Below are 22,329 nucleotides of genomic sequence, written 5' to 3'. Positions count from 1 at the left end.
GCGTTCCATCCTTCTTTTTTACCAAAACAACAGAAGATGCAAAAGGTGACTTACTGGGTCGGATGTGCCCCATCGCTAGCAACTCCTCAATGGTCCTTTTGATCTCATCCTTGAGTCGCTTTGGATGTCGATATGGTGTGATCATGATAGGTTTAGCACCTTCCTCTAGCTCAATAATATGCTCAATGCCTCTGTCCGGTGGCCTGCCTGATGGAATCTCACTGAATACCTTTTCGTACTTAATCCTCAACTTCTGAATATCAGGATGATATTCCGCCTTATGTTGCTCCTCCTGTGTAGGTATCAAAGTACAAACTGCTGCCCACTCTATATCATTATGCCTAGTTAATCTCTCCGGCCGCCTAAATGAGATAGTCTTGATGTCTCCATTACGGATAGCCTTTAGCACATGAGTCCTACCATTCATTTCGAATTGTATCTCCATATCCTCTAATCTTAGGGTAACCACCTTCAATGAATGTAGCCACTGCATTCCAAGTACTATGTCCATGTCACCCATGTTGACCACATGATAGTCCGCCTTAAACTCATAGTTGTTCAAGCGCAAAGGTAAGTCTCGTACCATCCTGTCACAACGAAGAGTGTATCCATCAGCTACCTTGACTCTTAGTCCCTCGAATTCCTCAGTAATGAGTCCACGCTTCTCTACGAATCGTGCATCAATGAAATTATGCGTGGCACCTGTGTCCAACAATGTAATAACCTTCTGTCCAGCCAAGACTCCTCGAAGTCTAAAAGATCCCTCTCTCTGGATACTAGACAGTCGTGCTTCCTGTAAATGTAGCTCTGTTTCCTGCCTTTGCCCTGCACTGTCTATCTCCTGCTCTCCCTCTGCTTCATCAGGATCCTCATCATGATGTTCTAAACCATCTGAATCTGAGCCTTCGTAATAAGCCCACATTGCCCGGTTGGCCTTCCCTTTTGGCCTCATAGGACAGTCATGGCCGTACTCATACGGGCCTTTGCAATAGAAGCATAGCTTCTTCCTACGCAAGTCATTAAGTGTCTCCTTGTCCAGCCTCTTACTTTCTTCCTTAGGTAGCTGTGCCTCTCTATGAAAGGGTTTCCTGTCCTTATCTTTTCCTGAAGGGAAACTCTTTGCCTGAAATTTATTTTTAGAAGCTGAAGAGGAATCCATGTCACGAGCTTTCTTAATGGCTTCCTGTAAAGTGGGAGGGTTGAGAGCTTTAATCCACCCTCTCAACGGATCAACTAACCCATCCATAAATAAAACCAATAGCCTTCGTTCAGATACATCTGTTACTAACACTGCAAGTTTCTGAAACTCTGAAATGTATGTTTCCAATGAGCCCCACTGTTTAAGCTGGGCTAATTCCTTGAAATGGAGTTCTGGATCTTTCTTATCAAAACGTTCAATCAGTCTCTCCGTAAACTCCACATATGAGGTAATGTGTGCATGACCCATAGTGATCATACCATGATGCCACCATTCGTGTGCTAACCCATCCAGGTGAATTGCTGCATACTTAATAGCTTCTTCCTCAGACATAGGGTTCAATTGAAAGTATGTGTCAAGCTTTTGAACCCAAGCTCTTGCTGTAGACTTCCCTGAGCCATCATAATATGGTAACTGTAGTTTGCCTACTTTCTTTCGTAGCTCATAGTTCTGAGTCCTGTCTTGTCCACGGGGCATATGCTTCATCCGCACATCCATATACTCTCTAAAGGTGATTGCAGCTGTAAAATCTGGACCTCCTGCTTCCCAATCTCTCCTTAGCTGATCCTGTATGTCAGTGATCTGGGGTTCTGGTACCGGCTGCTCTGGAGCTCTAGGAAGGAACGTAGGAATCATAGGCCTCGAACTCACTGTCCTAGCTTGCTGGGGGGCATGACCGAAATTGTTCCCAATTCGTTCGCCTCCATTATGTATCTCATCCTGATTATTCTCATTCTGATTGTGACCATTTTGATTATTTCCTCCACCTATGTTAGCGTTCAACCCCATTTGTCGAGCCATCATCTGCATCATAAGCTCCATTCTCTGGTTCTGTTCCTGTGCTCTCTGTTCTGCTAATCGCTGTCCCTGTGCCAAAGTGTCTAATAACTGTAAAAATCTCTCCTCTCGCTGATCTGGACCAATATTCCCACCTCTATCCATATTGTAGTTGTAGTCTTGATCAAAGAATACCTCCCCTGTGTCAGTATGACTGGATTCTATGTCCACTTGGATAGATGAGCTAGACTGTTCGCTCTGCAGGTCTGAAATCCTATCTTGTCTTGCTTTGGTATTGCGGAAATTATAAGGCCTTTGTCGCATGCTCTGATTTTAGTGTTTTGACATTTCGTCAAACACTTTCCCTCCTATCCAGCTGTTCCAAATTCCCTATAAGACCTCCACAGGATGGCAGGACTTATAGCTCTGATACCACTGTAATGACCCTCTCTATAAAGGCCACTGAAACCCTCAAACTGAACTTAGGAATTTTGTCAAACACTTGGCATGTAATGAATAATAACAGTAACAATATTCAGAATATGGCAATTTCAGATTTGATACTTTCAGAATATAATCGCAGAATTACAATATATATAAAGCCTTTGAACGATATTTCAATTACAATGCAATAAATTCTGAAATTGTTTTATTACCAATTCTGGACTGATTATTACAATGACTGTATGACAGCAAATTTACCCAAAAATTGACATATATTTCAGAATGCAAGAACCTGGTTTGAAGAACTATGGAAGAACACCACGTTTTGCTGCTGATCGTTGATGAAGACCTCCAACCGCACCCCCAAACTGTCCTTAATTTGCTGCTGCTGCCCAAACTAGCAGGGCCGTACCAGGCCGTACCTGTACGGCTGCTGAAATAAAATAATATTAGGGTTTTGGGACCCCCAAATGCAAGGAAAATGGGCGCCTAGGGTTAGGTAGTAACTCTGTAAAACCATAAAAAATAACTCCAAGGGGTTGAGGAGATATGAGCAATTATGTGGTTCCGAACCCTGCTTTGCCAATTCTGAAAATGCACTTATTCTGTCTTCAAACTCTTGTCAAATGCTTCTCCAATGATAGGGCAAATCTGAAATCCTTATTCCAACCAAAAGCAAACCCTAACAACGAATTCTCAATAAGCTCCAATGAGATGGCTGAATACCAACTCCAATTATGCAACAATTCAGGTGATATTTCACACCCTCAAAGTCGCCAATCCAAGGGAGTGATTCGTTCCCAAAGATCGAATAATTTGCAGATCCAAAGTCCACAAATGTCTTCACAATGAAGAAGTAGAAGAGTTCTCCAATCCAAGCATGTCCAAATGAGAGGCCCAACCCTCTATTTATTCACTTTTCTAAGAAGTTGCTAGAACTTCTAGAAACATCCTTTATAATTTCTCATTATAATGCACTTTTTTATAATAAAGTAATTTTATAAAATAAAAAGTGCAACTCAAATTAAAATTATAACATGTGGGCCTCAATATCACATAATGATAAAATATAACCTCTTAACACTTCTTCAAGAGTAAGATATGACTATCTGATCCGCAGAATTGACTCTCTTTCCACACCATTTGCCTACGAGAGTCTGGAATAGGCAAATCCATGATCAATGCCATGTCGAACTAAAGAGGGGACATTACATCACTTCATATTCCATAGTTGGTTGTTCCTTTTAAAAATAAATAATTCACAGACATCCATGTATTTGAGGGATCTTTCTATTTTCCAAATTTGTCATTAGTAAACTCCTATTGTTGATGTTTCTTGGATCGCTGCAAATGTACTTGCATTGCCTGTTGAGGTATATGTTTTCCATATGCAACATCCTCTCATTTATATTGAACATTGGTTATTGAATAGACGTGTCTATTCAATAATCAAATAATTAATTTATATGAACTTAATTATTGTTATCTATATATATATATGTATATATTTCTCACATATAATAAGTTTATATCTCACATAGAATTGTATCTCATATATAATTACATGTATATCCAAAGAGTTATCCGACAAAAGCTACCTAGGGAGGATAAACAGAAGACAAATATTACACCATTGGTAATATTAAGGATATCTCAGAAGTTTTCCACCATTTAATATAGCATACGATATCAAGAGTATTGATCTTCAGAATATCAACATCTGATAATCTTCAATTTCTCAAACTAGGGTATGATATCACATTTGATATCAAGAGTCTTGATCGCCCAGAATAGCAACATTTGATATTCATCAAGTACTCAAAACAAGGTTTGATATCACATTTGATATCAAGAGTATTGGTCTCCCAGAATGTCAATGATATTCACCACTTACCCAAAACGTTTTGATATCACATTTGATATCAAGAGTATTGGCCTCCCAAAATATCAATGACATTCACCACTTACTCAAAACGTTTAGATATCACATTTGATATCAAGAGTATTGGCCTCCCAGAATGTTGAGATACAAGACATTCACCATTTATTCAATTTATTAGATCTCATAATACAAGTTGATTGTAAGATCATCACCTTACAACAACTTCTCCCAAATACAAGTGACATCATTTGGAAGTCATCAGTTCCTCATGATGTACACAGGGGGTAGGCCCAAATGGTCATGAATCATTGTCCCATTGACTGCTATAATGTATTGATCATTGGAGAATCCATCTCAACATGGTTTACTCCCTCTGAGTCAATACAATCGAAATCAGTGAAGGTAGATAAAATCGCATCTTCTATCTCGCTCCCTCTCTTTCGAGGTTGCCCATAACAAAATGTCAGGCTTCCTCTGAATCTCAATCTTCTGAGCTCCTCATCTTGTAATACTTATGAGGAGTGTAAAGCTCCCTCTGAGCTTGATATTAATCCTCCTTATTCTACAAGAACATTCTCAGAAGAAAAGATCAAGGCACATATCTTATAATAAAAATCTCTTTTAATAATTATTCTCAATAATAATATTATTTAATTATAAGAACATTTAAAATTTTGATTCTATATTTAATTCCTAATGAATTAAATCTATTCCAATATTCAGCATAGTTATTAATATACTTATGATAATATATGTTCATAAACATATTATATAATATCTCATAATATGACTCTTAAAAAGTGAGCATTCATATTATACGCTTGGTTCTAAAATTTAAATTAAAACCAACACCATTCCCTACTTAGGAAATGATCCTTATTTAACTCAACTTTTATTCTATTATAAGTATTCATTATATTCCTCTTAGATTATATTATAACATATCTAAATATTCTTATAAACATAACTATTTCTTATGAATAGAGTTCTCATTGCATGTTATTCTTACTTACCTTGCCCGACGGTGAGGTGGACCTTTGTAATGATGTCTGGTTCACTTTATATTGGAACTTTAACTTCCAATTTGCATTTTCTCACTTTACCATCTTTCAAATGGGTTTTGTGGCTCGAACGATATATACGTTAGAGTTTATTCTCCAAGCGGTAGTTATATGAACTCGGAAGTCCGTCCAACGGGGTTGCAAATGCAGGCATTGGGTATGAAAGTAGCAGCACCGGAAAAGAAAATAATGATGTTTGCCATAAGACTGGCCCTTCTTGACAAAGCCGCGAGTGGCCTCGGAACCTTGGCCTTTGTGTGGGCAACCGTTGCCCTCCTCGGCGGCTTCATGATCAAATTAGAAAGGGAGGAGTTCTGGTTGGTGACGATTATACTCGTAATTGAAGGCACCTGCATCTTCAGCCGAAGCCGCAAGCTCGAATGGCAGCACAAGACCACCTTGACCATGGCTGAATTCAAGGAGGATGCCAAACGGGCCAGTTTCAGAATCCTCAACACCGACCGCACTTTTTTTTTCCGATTCTGTTCGGGACAAATTATTCTTGGCCTGCAATGTTGCCTTGCAGAAGGGAAGATCTGAATGGGGGCACGCCTGTGGTCATCAAATATTGAAAAGAGGCAACTTGCCTGGTCCAAATAACCCATTTGTGATGTTATTCCATCTCTAACTGTACCTTTATTGGTCCACGTCACTTTTTCCTCCAATCATTTCTATTCTATCATATCTTCTATTCCTTCTAAAAATAATATACATTTGCATCTGGCTCCGATACCATGTTGATGTTTCTTGGATCGCTGTAAATGTACTTGCATTGCCTGTTGAGGTATATGTTTTCCATATGCAACATCCTCTCATTTATATTGAACATAGGTTATTGAATAGACATGTCTATTCAATAATCAAATAATTAATTTATATAAACTTAATTATTGTTTTATATATATATATATTTCTCACATATAATAAGTTTATATCTCACATAGAATTATATCTCATATATAATTACATTTATATCCAAAGAGTTATCCGACAGAAGCTACCAAACATTAACACCTATAACACTTGGATACATACTCTGCCATTCTTATAAACTGAAAAACGAAGGTGGCATTTATTAGTCTTCCCTTGTGGCCAAATAAACATGGATAAGACTTCATCATATATCGCTGCTCGCAAATCAACATTTCACAGATATTTATCATCACGAGTGATGAAGACTTTCTCTGAATGTATTAGGATACCAAAACTTCCAACTGCACATGTTTGGACCCAAACATTGGGTTTGGGAGTTTATTCAAATTGCCAGTTATTCTTTGGGTTCTGATGCTTTCTATGCCTCGATCACATCTAGCTTCTGGCTGCAGTCAAAAGATGCTAATCAGCTCCCCTATTTCCTGATTAGACATGATAATATTTCCCTTCCCCGCGAGCATACAGATGGTCAATTAGCGTTCCATCAAGGGTGTCGAATATTTTCAAAGACTCAGGAGTCATGTGGATTGTCTGTTGGCATAGATTAATTAGTTGGAGAAAGGAGGGATTTTGAGCTTCAATCGGGCTCTGACAATTCCAAGAGACCTTCACTGACGCTTAGTATCTTCCACATTACAAACAATTGATTGTCTTTTCTGCAGTTCATAAAATGTCAGTTTTGTGCTTGAACAAGTTCCTAATTATCATGCCCAGTGGGCAGCCTGCAGATTTGAAAACTTGTGTAGGTCTTCACAACTAATGGATTTGGATCCTTGGCCTGGGAAGAAGACATTTTGAACTTTTCAAATGTTCACCAACGACCGCCCTTGGGTCCACAATAATTTGGGAAATTGACGATTCCCAAACCCACATTGGGTTCTGAGGGACTGCATCAAATTTTGGGTGGCCTTTGGAATTTGCCTGCACAAAATGCTTTATTGCTTGCTTCATCGTGCAACTTTCACCATTCCTTGTTGGCATAAAGCTTTTTGGTTTGGATATTGGATTAATGTAGAAGCAAATTTTGTTGGAAGTTTGGAGAGTGTCAACAATTTCATCCGATTTCGACATTTTTGCATAGTGTTGGGTTTTTCATTATGGGGGGATCATTGTCCAGATCCGATAGTGTACTAGCAGCATTGGGATCATGTACTGTGGAAGCAATTTGTGGGAACCCGATGATATTGTGTGGAGTCATTGTTAAATCCTGAAAGCTCTTTTCCATTCAGACCTTTGATACTGTATTGGAATTTACAAAACCCCGCAAATTCCAATAGTGGACATCTCTATCAATCCCAAAATACTTTTTACAATTGAGAATTTGAGAAGCTATTGGTACTTTTTATGGTTTTGGATATGGAAGGGATTGCGTGAGATTCTGAAGCACATTCCAGAATGCATTTGGTACAGGCCACAAAAATTTGTTTATTCAACTGTGTCCCGCTGTTCCATATTAGTTTAATTAAATGTCCAGCCCCACATGTCCTACAACACACCAACCCTCTCTCCTTGTCAAGCCTATCTCGATATACCATGTACTTAAAATCTCTTTCATTTTGATTGCCCTGTTCATGAAGCCATAAGGTCGCATCAAATGTGTCGAGCTTTCAAAATCATTGCCTAGTCATCTTCGAATTCTGGCATGAATAATAAAACTCTTAAACAATTGTTGGCATGACCAATTCTATTGTCCTTCTGGAGCCCAATTTGCCAAAGATCTCTGTTTACTAAATTTAAGGCATGTTGATAGCACAGATTGAGCGTCTTTCTGACAGTTTGAACATGCTCATTATTAGGTGCCATGTGTAATTGGAACCTCCCAAGTTTAATGGTGTTGGTTACTTTTATGCATGATTTTGACAAATATACAATTACTGATAAGCTATAACCATTTGGGCCTTTGAGCTCTAGCATGCATCTTTGGGGATTCCCGCTGTGGTAGGAACTTTGTAGGAACCCAATGATTTTTGCTTCTTATTGGGTTTAATCTTAGTTGCCAGATTCATACCTTGGAAGCCGGATCCAAAATTCAGATCAAATCCGGATTCGGGTTCATGCCTGGATTCATCCCGATCCGGGCAGGCTCCGTGTTTTTACAAACTGTATTTCAGCAGTTTGTTGAAATAAAAACCTAGTTTTTTATTTGACTTGTCAAAAGCGAGACTAGCTGGAGGGGACGATCAGACGTCCCCAAGATGGCCAAGGGATGTGTCCCTTGGCTGTCCCAGGGATCTCTGGTCATCCCCTATGACCTAGTCTCATTTCCTGCTCTGTTTGTGAATTGTTTCCTGATCCGCTGAGGACAAAAGAGAAAATGCATAAAGTATGTTCAAGAAACGTTCCCAGTATGGGGGTAGGGTACTAGGCCAAGGGAGGCATCACCATACAGCACAGCCGATTTTGCCTCTTAGAACATCTAGTTTTTTCGAGAAACTATATATGGAATGCCTTCTGAGCTTAGGAGCTTGTTTCCACCATTCCTGTACCTTTCTATCAAATATGTCATCCGTGAGCTACATACCTTCAGATCTTAAACAGTTGCAAGAAGCACTTGAATGGGACAAAATATTTGACATAATTAGCTTTTGTGTTTGAAGTCCTGAACTTGTGGTTGACTATCAGTCCTAGAGGTGATCCATTTGTGGCAGAGGATTATTCCGTCCAATTATTTTTCTATCTGATTTATCTATTCCTGTTCCGAGAATTATGTAATCCCTCAAAATAGTCAGTATCGACCAGATATTTCTTCCCTATTAGCTCTGTCAAAGCATCAGCTTGAAGCATGGCAACTACTTTTTTATGTGGGTGCACTCTAGGTTATTGTTATAATGTTTTTTGATATGTAATTATGAATAACCTATCTCTGAGGCACACTATCATTTGAACCTTAAATGTGTTTTTTAACTTAAGTAGTTTAGTTTAGTCAATTAAGGATATTAATATAATTCTAATGTTTTTGTGGCACAGGTAGAAACGTTTGCATCTGTGTAGAAGTTTTCTATATAGTTGTAACTGTGACAACTATTGTAATTATATATGGGGAATTTGTCTTCTTTTGTTTGTAGTTTAAGACGTTCCTTCATATACAAATTTAACAAATCAACAAATTCGTAGTGTAAACTTCTTCCTGGTATAATTGAGAATGTACATTTTTATTAGAAATTTTTACGGAGACTCGTACATTTCTGCAAAGTTTTCATTCCCTCTCTTGGGTGCATGGAGTTTACAAGTACAGAATAAATTATATAATACCAATGTATTTAACCATTTCCTGCAGTTCAAGCTTACAGATGGAAGGATAGCTGATCAATTTTCCATCAGTAAATTTTGATATTAGCAGCCGTGATCTGGGTCCCTGCAGACCTCCGGAAGGTAACACTCGTGGACGTCAGGCCTGATGCCACAATTGGCACTAAATGCTAGACACAAACATAAAACTAGAGCTTGATTCTGGATCGAGGCATGGATTCCATGGTTCTGATAGTAGCATTCTGAAAAGCCTCGTAATGTATTTAATAGTTGAACTCCAAAGTCCTAAATAATTGGACAGTATTGTTCATATTCTATGTAATGTCTATTGAGTCAAACATATATTTCACCTGTTAGAAAAATTCAGTTATTTGCTGTTTATATATATATATAGATATATGTATATATGTATGTATGTCAACATAATATTTATTATTATTGAGACACCTGCGAAAAAGAGTGAAGATGGCAACCTGTCATAGTTAGCTACTGTTGAATTTGGACCCAATGTCATTAGTAAAGCAAAAAAAATCCTTGGTCGATTGTAAGTTCAATTATACTTTGTGATTGCAGATGTACCCTGCATTACTCATCCGTCCAACAGTCAATACAAAGCAGTGTTCTGGTAAACATCAGAGGATCAGAGTCTCAGACATACATCCAAAGAATTTCGATGTACATGGAAATCATTTCATCAATTCTTCACCATCTTACTCCTGAATGAACTAAAGACCATAACTCAAGAGTCTCAGATCGAGATTTCAATATCATTCGTCACGGAAACTAATGAATGTGCAAAGAATCAGTAGCCACGGACAGTAGGAACTACATAGTAATTAGAAATATGAAGTTTGAAATATTTGCATTTTATCTTCTACATTTTTAAATTGCTACCATCTGAAAGCTTCCTCTCATTAACTCGACCATCAGTGGAACTCAACCGTTGATAGAGAGAAACAGGGAAATGTAAAGCAAATGATTATTATCAATTCATATCTAGATTATAATATATTAAATAGTTCTATAAACTAAAAATTAACCTAAAAGATTACTTAAACTTAGCATGATTGCGTGTAGACTGACAACCGCTATGTAAATAGCAGTTGACAATTCATTTTAGTTGGTCAATTTGCAAGGTTGCATGGAGACGGGGATGCTTGGAGACTCTGGAGACTGGTAATGATCAAAGAACCGACATGTTTATTTTTTCAAAAATTGGAGATGGGGTTACTTGGAGGCACCACCAAAATTAGTATAATAATTTAAAGCTCTATTGACCCATCCACAAACTTAAGAGTGGATTTGGAACGACAATGTGTTGCATGTGCGCCCTATTCTATCAAGTTATGAGCTTTGAATCCAAAACAAATACCAGAGCTCTGATGGAACTTGAGTCCCTGTCTTTCGTTCAAAATGAAAGATGGATTGAAAAATCCTAATTTTTTCCGTCAATCTAAGGTTTGAAAAATCGAATACAAAAGATGGATTCCATATTGTTTGGGCTCAACCTCGAGATCAATGCCAACTGTATGCCCATGCTCTATGTGGGGCTTTTGGGACCTGTACGGTGAACAATGTCAAGGTTTGGAGCTGCTTAACTGGATAAGCAGTAACCGGTTATACCTCAGCAATCATTGTTGTTGATTTAAGTATATTAATTTAATTATGAATAATAGTATAAACTATTATTCATATTATAGTTTATAAATATTAATATTAATTTATAAATGGTTTAGATGATAATTTAATAAAAATATTATCTAATAATTTTAAAAATTTCAATATCATACAATTTTATTGATTCTTCATCCAATCAAAATTCTATACCTTCATGTTGACTATAGTTTCTAATTTGAAATAATCTATAATATGTAAGTTTTATATAATTAATATAAAGTTGATATGAATATTTAAATCAATTTATAACAACTAATTATAAATAAATTTAATTTAGCTATATATTTTTTTAAAAAATTATTTATATATTCTTAATATTTATTGTCAAAATTATTTCATTTCACTATAACATCATTTGACATAATAATATTTGTAAACTCAAATGCATGTTTTAAAATTAAATTATTGAAAAAACAAGAGATAATTGTATAAGTTTTATTTGGTTTTCTTTTTACGAATATTGGAAGTCAATACGTGTATAATTGAAATTGAATTTTAAGGGCATATTCAATTGATATATTTTTATTATATTTATTTAAGTGATAACATAATAGTACTCTCTATGGATGTTAATTTTTTATTAATAAATTGATTCAATAAAATCTAATTGTAACAAATATTATTTTTTAAATAAATAAATAATATAATATAATTCATAAATTTCAAACTATATAAAATCAATTTTTATTTAATAATTGAAATTTTAGATTGAATTTGAATTTGACTTTATAGCATTATAAAAATAGGAAAAAAAAAAAAACACAAAATTGTGAATTGTAAAAACTTAAATTAATTTATAATAATTTAATTATTAAATTAATTAATGAATATAAGTCAATAAAGTTATAATCTAAAAATAGGCAAAAGCCTACAACGCAACGGTAATTTGTGAGTCTCTCATGTGGGAGGACTTGAATCTACCTTCGCTTGACATGTAATAATAATTAATTCTAACAAATAATAATTAATCTAGGTTTCGACCGTTTACCGAAGTTATAATCTAAAAATATATATAATATATTTTTTTAAATAATAATATAAATCAAATTATAATATTTTGATAGATATATTTGTTATAAACCTTTAAAATGAGAAGCTTTTGTCATTGAATTTTTTATTAGTGTATGTACATATATTCATATACACATTTAGGGAAGACTATATATATATAGAGAGAGAGAGAGGGGGGGGAGGGGCAAGGACTAACAAGAGCTAGAATTAAACCAACATGACTAAAGGAAGGAAATATACCACCAACAATGCATAAATAGCGAGATAAAATAACTATTCTAAGAGGAGAAAATGAGAGCTTATGAATGGAGTTAGAAGAATGTCAAGATTGTTATATGGTCCTCTCTTTCAAAACTTGCACACAAAACAAAAAGGAAAATTATTGGATTGTTCATTTGGGAGGTATTGCATTGCTAGAAACAACATGCGTAACGTCTCAACAACCACCTATAGTTTTTGAAATTTTTTAGAATGAGTGTGCATCGTGAGAACATCTCCAAAATGAGGTAAACAAGTTGCATGGTCAATATTTCAGACAAGGAAAATGACAAGTTATGTGGAATGATATAGAGTCTTAGGTGGAATTTTGATTGTTAGCTAATGCAAATGGATTATGCAACATAAATTAAATAGGGTGGGATTTACAGCATTACATTTTGCCTCAACTTTAGCAAGCATATCATTAGTGGAATGTAAGCTAAACTAGAGAAAGAAAACTTACCTAAGATGCAAAGGATACAGTCTTTCATCCATATGGTGTTTCTCCCCCAAAAGAAATTTTGTTGTTGTGAGATCACATCAGAGCATGTATGTTGCAAACAACATGCTACATGAAAGGTGATGATGATCAAATATAGACTACAAGATAGTAATCATTGATGTTACATCTGTATAGGTAGAAAGTTATGCTATAAAGCCATACAATAAGGTAATTACGCCGAGAGGCGTTCTCTACAGCCACAGCACGACAGTTACAATGTCAATAAAAAAGAAAATGCCAGCTGTGGGCTGCGGAGTAAGGTAGCAAGACCGCCTGTCAGCGGCAGTTACTGCCGCCCCTGACATGCATGTCAAGGGTGGCAGTAACTATCGCTGATAGGCAGTCTTGCTGCCACATAAAACAACGCCACATGGGGTGGCGGGGGTGATGGCCTGTCACCCCATTTTATTTTATTTTTTTATTTATTTTTTTCAACGAAACAGATAATGTGGCGGGTTAATGTATTTTTTTAAAAATATTTTTGTTCTGAAAAAAACAGATAACGACATGTAGACACACTTTTTTTTAAAATTTCGTTGTGTAATATTGTCTTATTGGCATTTTTTAGTAATTAATTTAAATTTTGTAGAGGAGTGGAGGAGTGGAGATGTGGAATTTGAAGAGTTCCTTTAGTGGAAATTGAATAGTTTTTTCGTGGGAGATGAAGAGTTTTTTCTCTGATTATAAAACACTCATATCCTCTCATTTTTGCTCTTCATTCGTAGAAGAACATATTTGCAGAAGACAGGGTTTGAGTAAAGCTTTCATTGCTCTTGAGAGGTAGAGCAAACTTTTTTGGGAAGAAGAAAGGGAGATACATCATTTAGAAAAGCATTTTACATTTGAAGATCAACAAGGAGATACAAAAGCTTTTTGTTAAATTTTTTTTCCCTATTAAGTTATATTTTGCATTTTGATTATTATCTCCATTTAGAATAGTAGTTACACTATTTACATTTAGTTGTAATTTATTTGTTATATGACATTTCTTAATTTTTACATTGTTCTATACAAAATTACATTTGCATGTTTCATGCATTATTGTTTTTCATATTTTTCAATGTATTTTTTAGATTAATCTTGTATTTATTTTCCATAATATTTCATATGGATGGCAATGCCGCCATATCAATATATTTTATTTTAAAAAAAAGTGATTTATAAATTTAATGATTACTATTTTCATTTGCAAAAGTAGTTTGATTTATAATAGTTTTTTATTAAGATTAGTATATTAATATTCTGAATTAGATTACTATTTTGCTTAAAATAGTTTTGTACTTTACATTTAGATTATAATTAATCATAACATATTAATATTTGAAAAGTGGATGGCAATGCTGCCATTTTTCAAATATTTTATTAAAATGCCAGTTTATTTATTTTTAAATATAAAAACTTAATTTTATAATTTTAATTTTGTTACTTGAAAATTAGAGTAGCCATATATTTTATTTTAATTTATGCTTATTTTTTTCATGCAATTTTTAAATAATAAATATTAACTTTTAGGCTTCAATCTTTAAAGAATGGAAGGCAATGCTGCCATTTTTTAAATATTATAATAGTAAGCAATTTATTATAATGTTAACTATATCTCAACATATTTCTAATGTTTTCATTAAGAGTAGTATATTGATTTAGAGTATCATTGTAAATTAGATTACTATTTCAATTATAACAGTTTTGTAATTTACATTTAGATTAAAATTAATCTTTACATATTAACATTTGAAAAGTGGATGGCAATGCCGCCATTTTCCAAATATTTTATTAAAATACCAATTTATTTATTTTTAAATAAGAAAAACGAGACTTATACTTTTAATTTTGTTGCATAACCATATATTTATTTTAATTTATGTTTCTTTTTTATATGCAATTTTAAAAGAACAAATATTAAATTTTAGGCATTAATCTTTATACTGACACAGTAGAATGTAAATCACTGATATTATTTTTATACTAGCTATGGTGAGACCTAGGTTAAATTTTGAATCAGAGGAGGCAAGAAGAGAATACCAAAGGCAATATCAAAGAGAATATCGCAGAGAATACCGTAGACGTCAACAACAACAACAAACAGAAAATGAAAGAGAACAATAAAGAATAACATTAAATCAAAGAAACGAGCAAAGTTATGGTAGAAGAAGGTCTGAAGTGTCAGTTGCACAACTAGAGAATGATGAAAGAGAGCACATAAATGTACAAAGAAACAATCGTTAACGTACTTCTGAGAGGGTCCTTCGAGATGTACAAACATCTGAAGTACAACATGTTGAAGTGCAACCAAGTGACATACATGAACGTCGTACAGAAGCAAACAATCAACTAAATGTTGAGTATGAAGGGTCTCCATCTGTAGAACGTGTCCCAGAAACACCACAACATGGAAGTCAAATCCATGTGAATCATGAATTAGAAGGTGAGAGAGAAAACATGCCCAACCCAAATGGTATGCTTCAATCTGAATTTAGAAGATTCCAAATGCAGTTTAGATATCAGATAGATAGTTTGAAAACACCAAAAATGTGTTATGTTTGTCAGGAGTCATATGCAGGAATGAAAGTATATCGCACCAGTGAGGGTCCAATATGTAATAGGTGTCGTCAAGAGACAGGAATTCATAGGTTTTCATCTTCAAATAATATGGATCTGGGATGTCAACCACTAGAGCTTGCAAATTTAACTCAGGTTGAAGAGATGTTGATTGCACGTGTAAATCCTATATTGCAAGTTACACATGCAACTGGCAGTCAGTATAAGTATAAAGGACATACCATTAGTTTTCCCTAGCACATTGAACAGTTATCAAAAGTCTTGCCACACACAATTGATCATTTACCAATCATTATTGTTCGAAGAAGGGATCAACGTGGTACACGATGTAACTTTACTGTGAATAGAGATTGTGTGTATAGAGCATTAAAATACAAAGTCGAAAATGATAAATTCTATGCAAATGTTAGGATAGATGAAAGCGCTCTTAATGACCTTCCTACAAATACAGATGAGAATATTTTTCATAGATTAAAGACAGTGCACATTGAGTTTGATTCTGATGCAAATGAAGTTGTATTCCTAGGTCCTCTCATGGAGATAGACGAAGGTAATATAATTGAGCACACAAACTCTATGGCTTCAAGGCCACCTAATGCTCAAAGGGAAATGGAATTAATTCATGCTTGGGTTAATAATCCTGATGCAGTTTCATCTGCTTTAATTGAGTGGCCATCTATAGGTGCATCACCTATCAATGAGTATGTCACAGCTAGGTTGTTGGATATGGCTTTCCCAACATTATTTCCAGATGGAAGTTGTGATTGGTTAGAGCCTAGAATGAGACGAGTATACTTGCATGAATTTGTAAAGCATTTGATCAAATACAGGGATCACCGCTTTGGAAAACATCCACGGTTTAGGTATTTTGTGCAAAACATGGTAATGAGACATCGTGCACAAAGTTCAGCATCTATTTTTGCAAAAAGGAGCTTTCATGAAATGCCAATAACTATTAATGAATTACGTGAACATATGGAGAATATTCCATGTAATAATCTTGCAAATAGGCTAATGCGGTTCGAAACAACTCTAAGAGGAACAAGGTCATATTGGGCAAAAAATAAAGCATAATTAACTGACTTGCTTGACCAGATTGGGACACCTACAATTTTCTTCACATTAAGTGCAGCTGATATGCAATGGCCTGATTTGCATGCACTAATGCCTGGTACACCACCTACTGATCCACGAGAGGCTCAAAAATGGAGAAGGCAGAATATCATCGACTATCCACATATAGTCACTTATTACATGCACTTAACGAATACAATGTTCAGGAAAGAAATACTTCAAAAAGGTATGAAAGTAAAGGACTTTTGGTGTAGATATGAGTGGCAACATCGTGGTTCACCTCATGTTCATGGCTTCTTATGGCTCGAAGGGGCACCAAATATGGACACTATTAATTGGTCAAATGAGGATGAACGAAAAACTGCAGAGAGATATTTTGACTCCATTATTCATGCATGGAATCCTAGACATGATCCACATCAAAGAAATATACAAGTAAGTTTCATATTATAAATCAGTTAAATATTAATATATGTTTCTCACCTCAATCCAATAGAATAATATATAAATTTTCATTTTTAGGTCTTCCAGAATTTTGGTCAGCATCCATGCCTCAAGAATACAACACAACTTGCTGAGATGGATATAGATCAAGATTATGAACAGATACTCAATTGTGTTGAAAGACACACGGTCTGTAAGGAGGGAGCATGCCTTCGTAAAAAAAGAGGACACATGGTTTGCAGGTTAATCAATTTTTTTTAAAAATTATATCTAAATTATTTATTTCACCCTTTTCAACAAGTTGGATTGACAAGATATGTATTCACCAATGTTTTAGGTATAATGCTCCTTGGCAATTGAATTTGGAGGGATCAAAGTTATATACCGATGCAGATTCAGGTGAGAAAAAATTTGAACCAGCAAGAAATGATGATAGAGTTAATACACACAATCGGTACATACTATAATTGTGGAGGGTGAATGTTGATTGGCAACTTGTCCTTTCAAGACATGCAGTTATCAAATATATTGCAAAGTATGCAGCAAAATCAGAGAGAAGCTCTGAAACATATCAACAAATGTTGATGCGAATTTCAAATCTTGAAAATCCTGATGATTTAGCATCACGGGCATATAGAAAGCTTCTAACAGAGACAGTTATAGAAAGAGATATTGGAGCTCAAGAAACATGCCATATGTTATTAGAACTTCCATTGGTGGAGTGTAGTAGAAAGTTTGTCAATCTAAATGTCTCACGTGAAGTTTTCAAACCGGTGGTAATCAATAATGACAGAAATGAGGAAGAACTCACAAAATCTTTTGTTGATGGTTATAGAACAAGACCACTTTGTATGGAAGGTATTAGTTTGATTTATGCAGCAAGGTCTTGGTTATATAATCCTAAAAGAAGAGGAGATAATAAATGGGGGCCAAGAAACAAAGCAGCTATTGTTAGAGTTTTTCCTAGGTATTTTTCTATTCCTCCACGAGATTCTGATAAGTGGGTAGACTTTTGTTTGTCTGAGTTGTTACTATACAAACCTTTTCGTAATGTCGAGAGAGACATTGGTCGTGATAATGATACTATAGTAGCAAATTGGTCCTCACTCAATTATAATCCTTGGCATGTCCAAAGGCAAGAACATGCACAAAATAATGAACCTTCAAGTGATTTAGAGACAGAAGATAATGGAGCCATTCAAGAAAATACTACAGAACATGAGTGGGAAATAATATCTGGGTTACATCGTGGTCAACATATGCCAGTTTCTAAAATTGACATGTTGGGAAGAAGAGATATTGATAGAAATACAAATTGGTGTAGTGCATATCAAAGTGAAGAGGAGACAATCCGAGCAATAAATTTCATACTTGAAATGAAAAAGCATGGATGTCTTATGTATGATGATATTCCACAGTGTATCAATTTTACAACTCTTAGTGACAAGCAACAAAAGGCAGTTGACATTATTCTGAAACACTACCATAGCAATCAAGTGGGAAATCCTTTATTTATGGCAATTCAAGGAACATCAGGGACAGGAAAGTCTCATCTAATTGGCGCCATCAATCAATCTTTTCAGATGACATCGATGGCAAATCCTTCTCCTCTTCTATTGCTTGCACCAACTGGAGTTGCAGCTTTCAATATAGGAGCATCTACGATTCATTCAAAGTTGCGGATTCCAATTACAGATTTTTCCCAACTACAAGGGACAAGACTTACAAGCTTTCAACAAGAGATGGAAAATATCAAATATATATTGATTGATGAAATGAGCTTCATTGGCCAAAACATGCTGGAAAATATAGATAGTCGACTTAGAGAAGCCTTCCCGCATAAAGCACACATAAGCTTTGGAGGTATCCCTTTCCATACATCACATGGTGTTATTAATGTCTTCTGATTCTTATTAAGATTAGCCATATAGAATGTATACCTTTTGATTTCACTTTATGTGCATAACTAAAAATTTTGCAACTATCTTTCAGGTGTATCTATTATTTTAGTTGGTGATTTGGGGCAATTACCTCCTGTTAATGATAGACCAGCATATGATAGCAATAGGCAGGCAAAGTTATTATGGCAGGAATTCAAGATAGTGGTTACACTAGATAAAGTATTTAGGCAAGATGGAGAAAATATCCAACAACAAAGATTTCGTCAGCTTCTCACAAATGTCAGAGATGCAAATCCACAAATAGATGACTGGAACTTGCTTATGACACGAACACCTATAAGGTTAGATGTTGTAAGCAATGATGATTTTGATAAGGCAGTGCATTTATTCTCTACAAATGACAATGTTCATAACCATAACATGAGGATGTTGTATTCTTTAAGACATCCAGTTGCACGTAGCCTTGCAACCAAGTCAAGCAATGGTAATCGAAATGAAGAATTATCAAGCGAAGAACTTGATATTGAGTTATTGATTAGTAACAATGCAAGAGTAATGTTGACTACAAATCTATGGATAGAAGCTGGTCTTGTGAATGGATCATTGGGATATATCAGAAATATTGTCTACAAACCAGGAACTGCTCCACCTGAGCTACCAGCATATGTTACAATTCAATTTGATAATTACTCTGGAGTACCATTTGATGATCACCATCCAAACATAATACCAATAGCACCACTGCAGAGGGGTAGGACCTTCCAACTACCACTAATGTTGGCATGGGCGTTGACTATTCACAAATCTTAAGGGCTCACTCTTTCAAAAGCCACAATTGACATAGGTCCAAGAGAAAGAGTAGGATTGACATTTGTGGCCATATCTCGTGTTAAGTCACTCGAAGGTTTGAGGATAATGCCACCTTTTACATATGACCGCTATGAGAAAATGAAAAGTGGGAAACAACTTTCAAAGAGAAAAGCAGAAGAATGTAGACTGAGAAATCTTGAAAATCATTGATGCTTTTAGACATATTATTTAATAATAAAGATTTATTTGTTCTACTACATTATGTGACCATCATCGTCAACTATTATGCTGTTATTCTTATTATGCACATTGATACTCCATATTCCACAGTTAATGAAAACTATAATTGGATATGCTCAATCTGACATGAAAACCTTATTATTTGTACATTTTAATGGTTGCAAGTTCCATTAGGCTGATATTTCATTTTACTAATTCTCTAATTTGTAAATTTAACTATGATCATCACTTGGGTCCTCAAATTAAGGTTATAATATTAATTCTAATCATAAAGACATTGTCCAATTGAAATAAATCATAATGTTTTTGCTTCATGAGTTTCAACCAATACATTGCTACTCGATATTTCAAATCTATGTTTGTCTATTCTTCAGTATCCATGAATGGTCATAATATTACCATGTTTCAATACTCAAAGTTTCATTACAAATTTTAGTACAATTTGGTTTTTATATTCATTTTCTCCATAATTGATTGTACTAAGTGACCTGTTCTATTTTTTCAAAACCATTATTCATTTAAAATTTATATACCTCTCATTAAGTATACATTTGTTCTTCTTTTTTTATTCGTGATGATGCGATCTAAATTGTTTTCCATCATTTTTTCAGGCATGGAAGCCTCTAATACACAATCAAGCATTGTCGACACTAGCCCAACTTCTTCTGTACAGTCAAATCATTTTTTTGAGACAGAGTTTCAGAAGTGTGCACGCATAATTAAACAGTGTTGTACAACTATGGTAGAAGCACTTCAGAATGCAGCTTTATCTATTGATCATGTACACGAGATAGAGATAATGGAGATGGAAGATGTTGCCAAATATGTACGCAACACATCTACAAAAGTAGATGTGTTTCCATCCATGATGAAAGAGGTCTATGATGATCATATTACAAACAAAGGTCGTAATACAATTTTAATATCTGAAGAATATGTGATGTACCTACATCATTATGGAGAGCTATACACATGGTCCATATGATGATTTCACATTTTTCAAATCTTCACTTATTACTTTATCCAGATAATTGTACTAGGAGATATTATTCTCCTTCCATCTATGTATCGAAATAATAAATAAACGATTTAACTTTTTATCTCAAATTCTTCTCAACTATACTTCCAAATATTTGAAATGCTTTTTGTTGACCTTTGTTTTTGTATTATTAAAGCTTTTACATGAGATATATCATTAATATGTTGATGATTAAATTATGTATAAAATTGATGTGTTATTTCTAACTATTAACCCACTCTAAAGCATAATATTCATTTTATACTCATTTTAAGTGTAATCATTACCTCAATAATGTTTAGTACTCCTTCATTGTACACTATTCATGCTAAGCATAATTAACATTAATTAATTGTATATTTATAAATGTAACTAATAAAGTTATAAAACTACATAAGGAACATTTTAATCCTTATATTGTTCTATTATGCTAATAGGCATGTGTAAGGAGAACGAGCTACCCTCCTAAATGTAATTCTAAACATAACAATAACAGTAACTTTGACCGTGGTCCTACTTCTCCCCTAACTCTAATCCTAACCATAATTCTAATGCTTTGTCTACCCCTAACTCAAACTATAACCCTAACTCAGATTCTAACCATAAACCTAATCCTAACCCTAACCCCTACCCTAACCTTTTATGTACCCTTATCTCTAACCCTAATTGTAATGCTAAACTTAACCTTGACCCTATCTCTAACCCTAACCCTAACCCTAACCCCAATCCTAACCCTAACCTTAACCCTAACTCTAATCCTAACACTAACACTAACCCTACCCCTACCCCTAACTCTAACTCTAAAGATAACTCTACCATAATTATAATATAACCCTAACCCTAACCCTAACTTTAATGCTGACTGAAACCCTAACCCTAACCCTAACCTTAATTCTAAACTTAACCTTGACTCAAACTCGTACCTTAACCTTAACCCTGATGTAAATCTATACATATCCCTAACTCAATATGTAAAACTAACACTAACCATAACCCTAAATCTAATCCTTTCTCTACCCCTTTCTCTAACTCCAACCATAATCATAACCATAACCGAAACCCTACCGTACCCCAAACTCTAACCGCGAATCTAACTCTACCATAATTGTACTTTAATATTAGCCCTAGCCCTAACCCTAAATCTATCCTTAAAGTTGACTCAAAACTCTAACGTTAACCCTAACTCTAACATTAACCCTAATCATAATATTTAATCTTTTTGAGACTCTAACCCTAACCCTAACCCTGACTGTAACCCTCCCCCTACCTCTAATTGTAGCCCTAAATCTAA

General features: G+C 34.8%; 2 protein-coding genes across 6 annotated transcripts in view; both read left to right on the top strand.

The window, feature by feature from the left end:
* The window catches only part of LOC149580705 (putative inactive purple acid phosphatase 27), a 184,824-nt gene extending 163,982 nt beyond the window's left edge, over nucleotides 1-20,842 (top strand). For 3 of the 5 annotated variants that reach the window (XM_089792974.1, XM_089792983.1, XM_089792959.1), the window contains one exon: nucleotides 9,573-10,016. In XM_089792974.1, the coding sequence (XP_089649100.1) occupies nucleotides 9,573-9,626 (54 nt within the window). In that variant the 3' untranslated portion in view covers nucleotides 9,627-10,016. Of the gene's footprint in view, nucleotides 1-9,262; nucleotides 10,017-20,631 lie in introns of those variants that run through there. The other 2 variants (XM_089792954.1, XM_089792967.1) reach the window with 2 other exon arrangements.
* Nucleotides 16,662-20,036, top strand: LOC149580706 (uncharacterized). Its single transcript, XM_089814501.1, has 2 exons — nucleotides 16,662-17,311; nucleotides 17,407-20,036. Exon 2 carries the CDS (start codon nucleotides 17,648-17,650, stop codon nucleotides 18,974-18,976), a length of 1,329 nt encoding a protein of 442 aa, XP_089670627.1. The 5' UTR covers nucleotides 16,662-17,311; nucleotides 17,407-17,647; the 3' UTR covers nucleotides 18,977-20,036.
* Nucleotides 20,843-22,329: the final 1,487 nt, after the last annotated feature.

This window comes from Cupressus sempervirens, chromosome 1 (assembly GCF_028749045.1).
Source record: "Cupressus sempervirens isolate cs-2001-9-10 chromosome 1, ASM2874904v1, whole genome shotgun sequence".
Taxonomy (NCBI): domain Eukaryota; kingdom Viridiplantae; phylum Streptophyta; class Pinopsida; order Cupressales; family Cupressaceae; genus Cupressus; species Cupressus sempervirens.
Note: the sequence above shows the minus strand (reverse complement) of the source record. Positions and strands in the feature narration are given on the sequence as shown.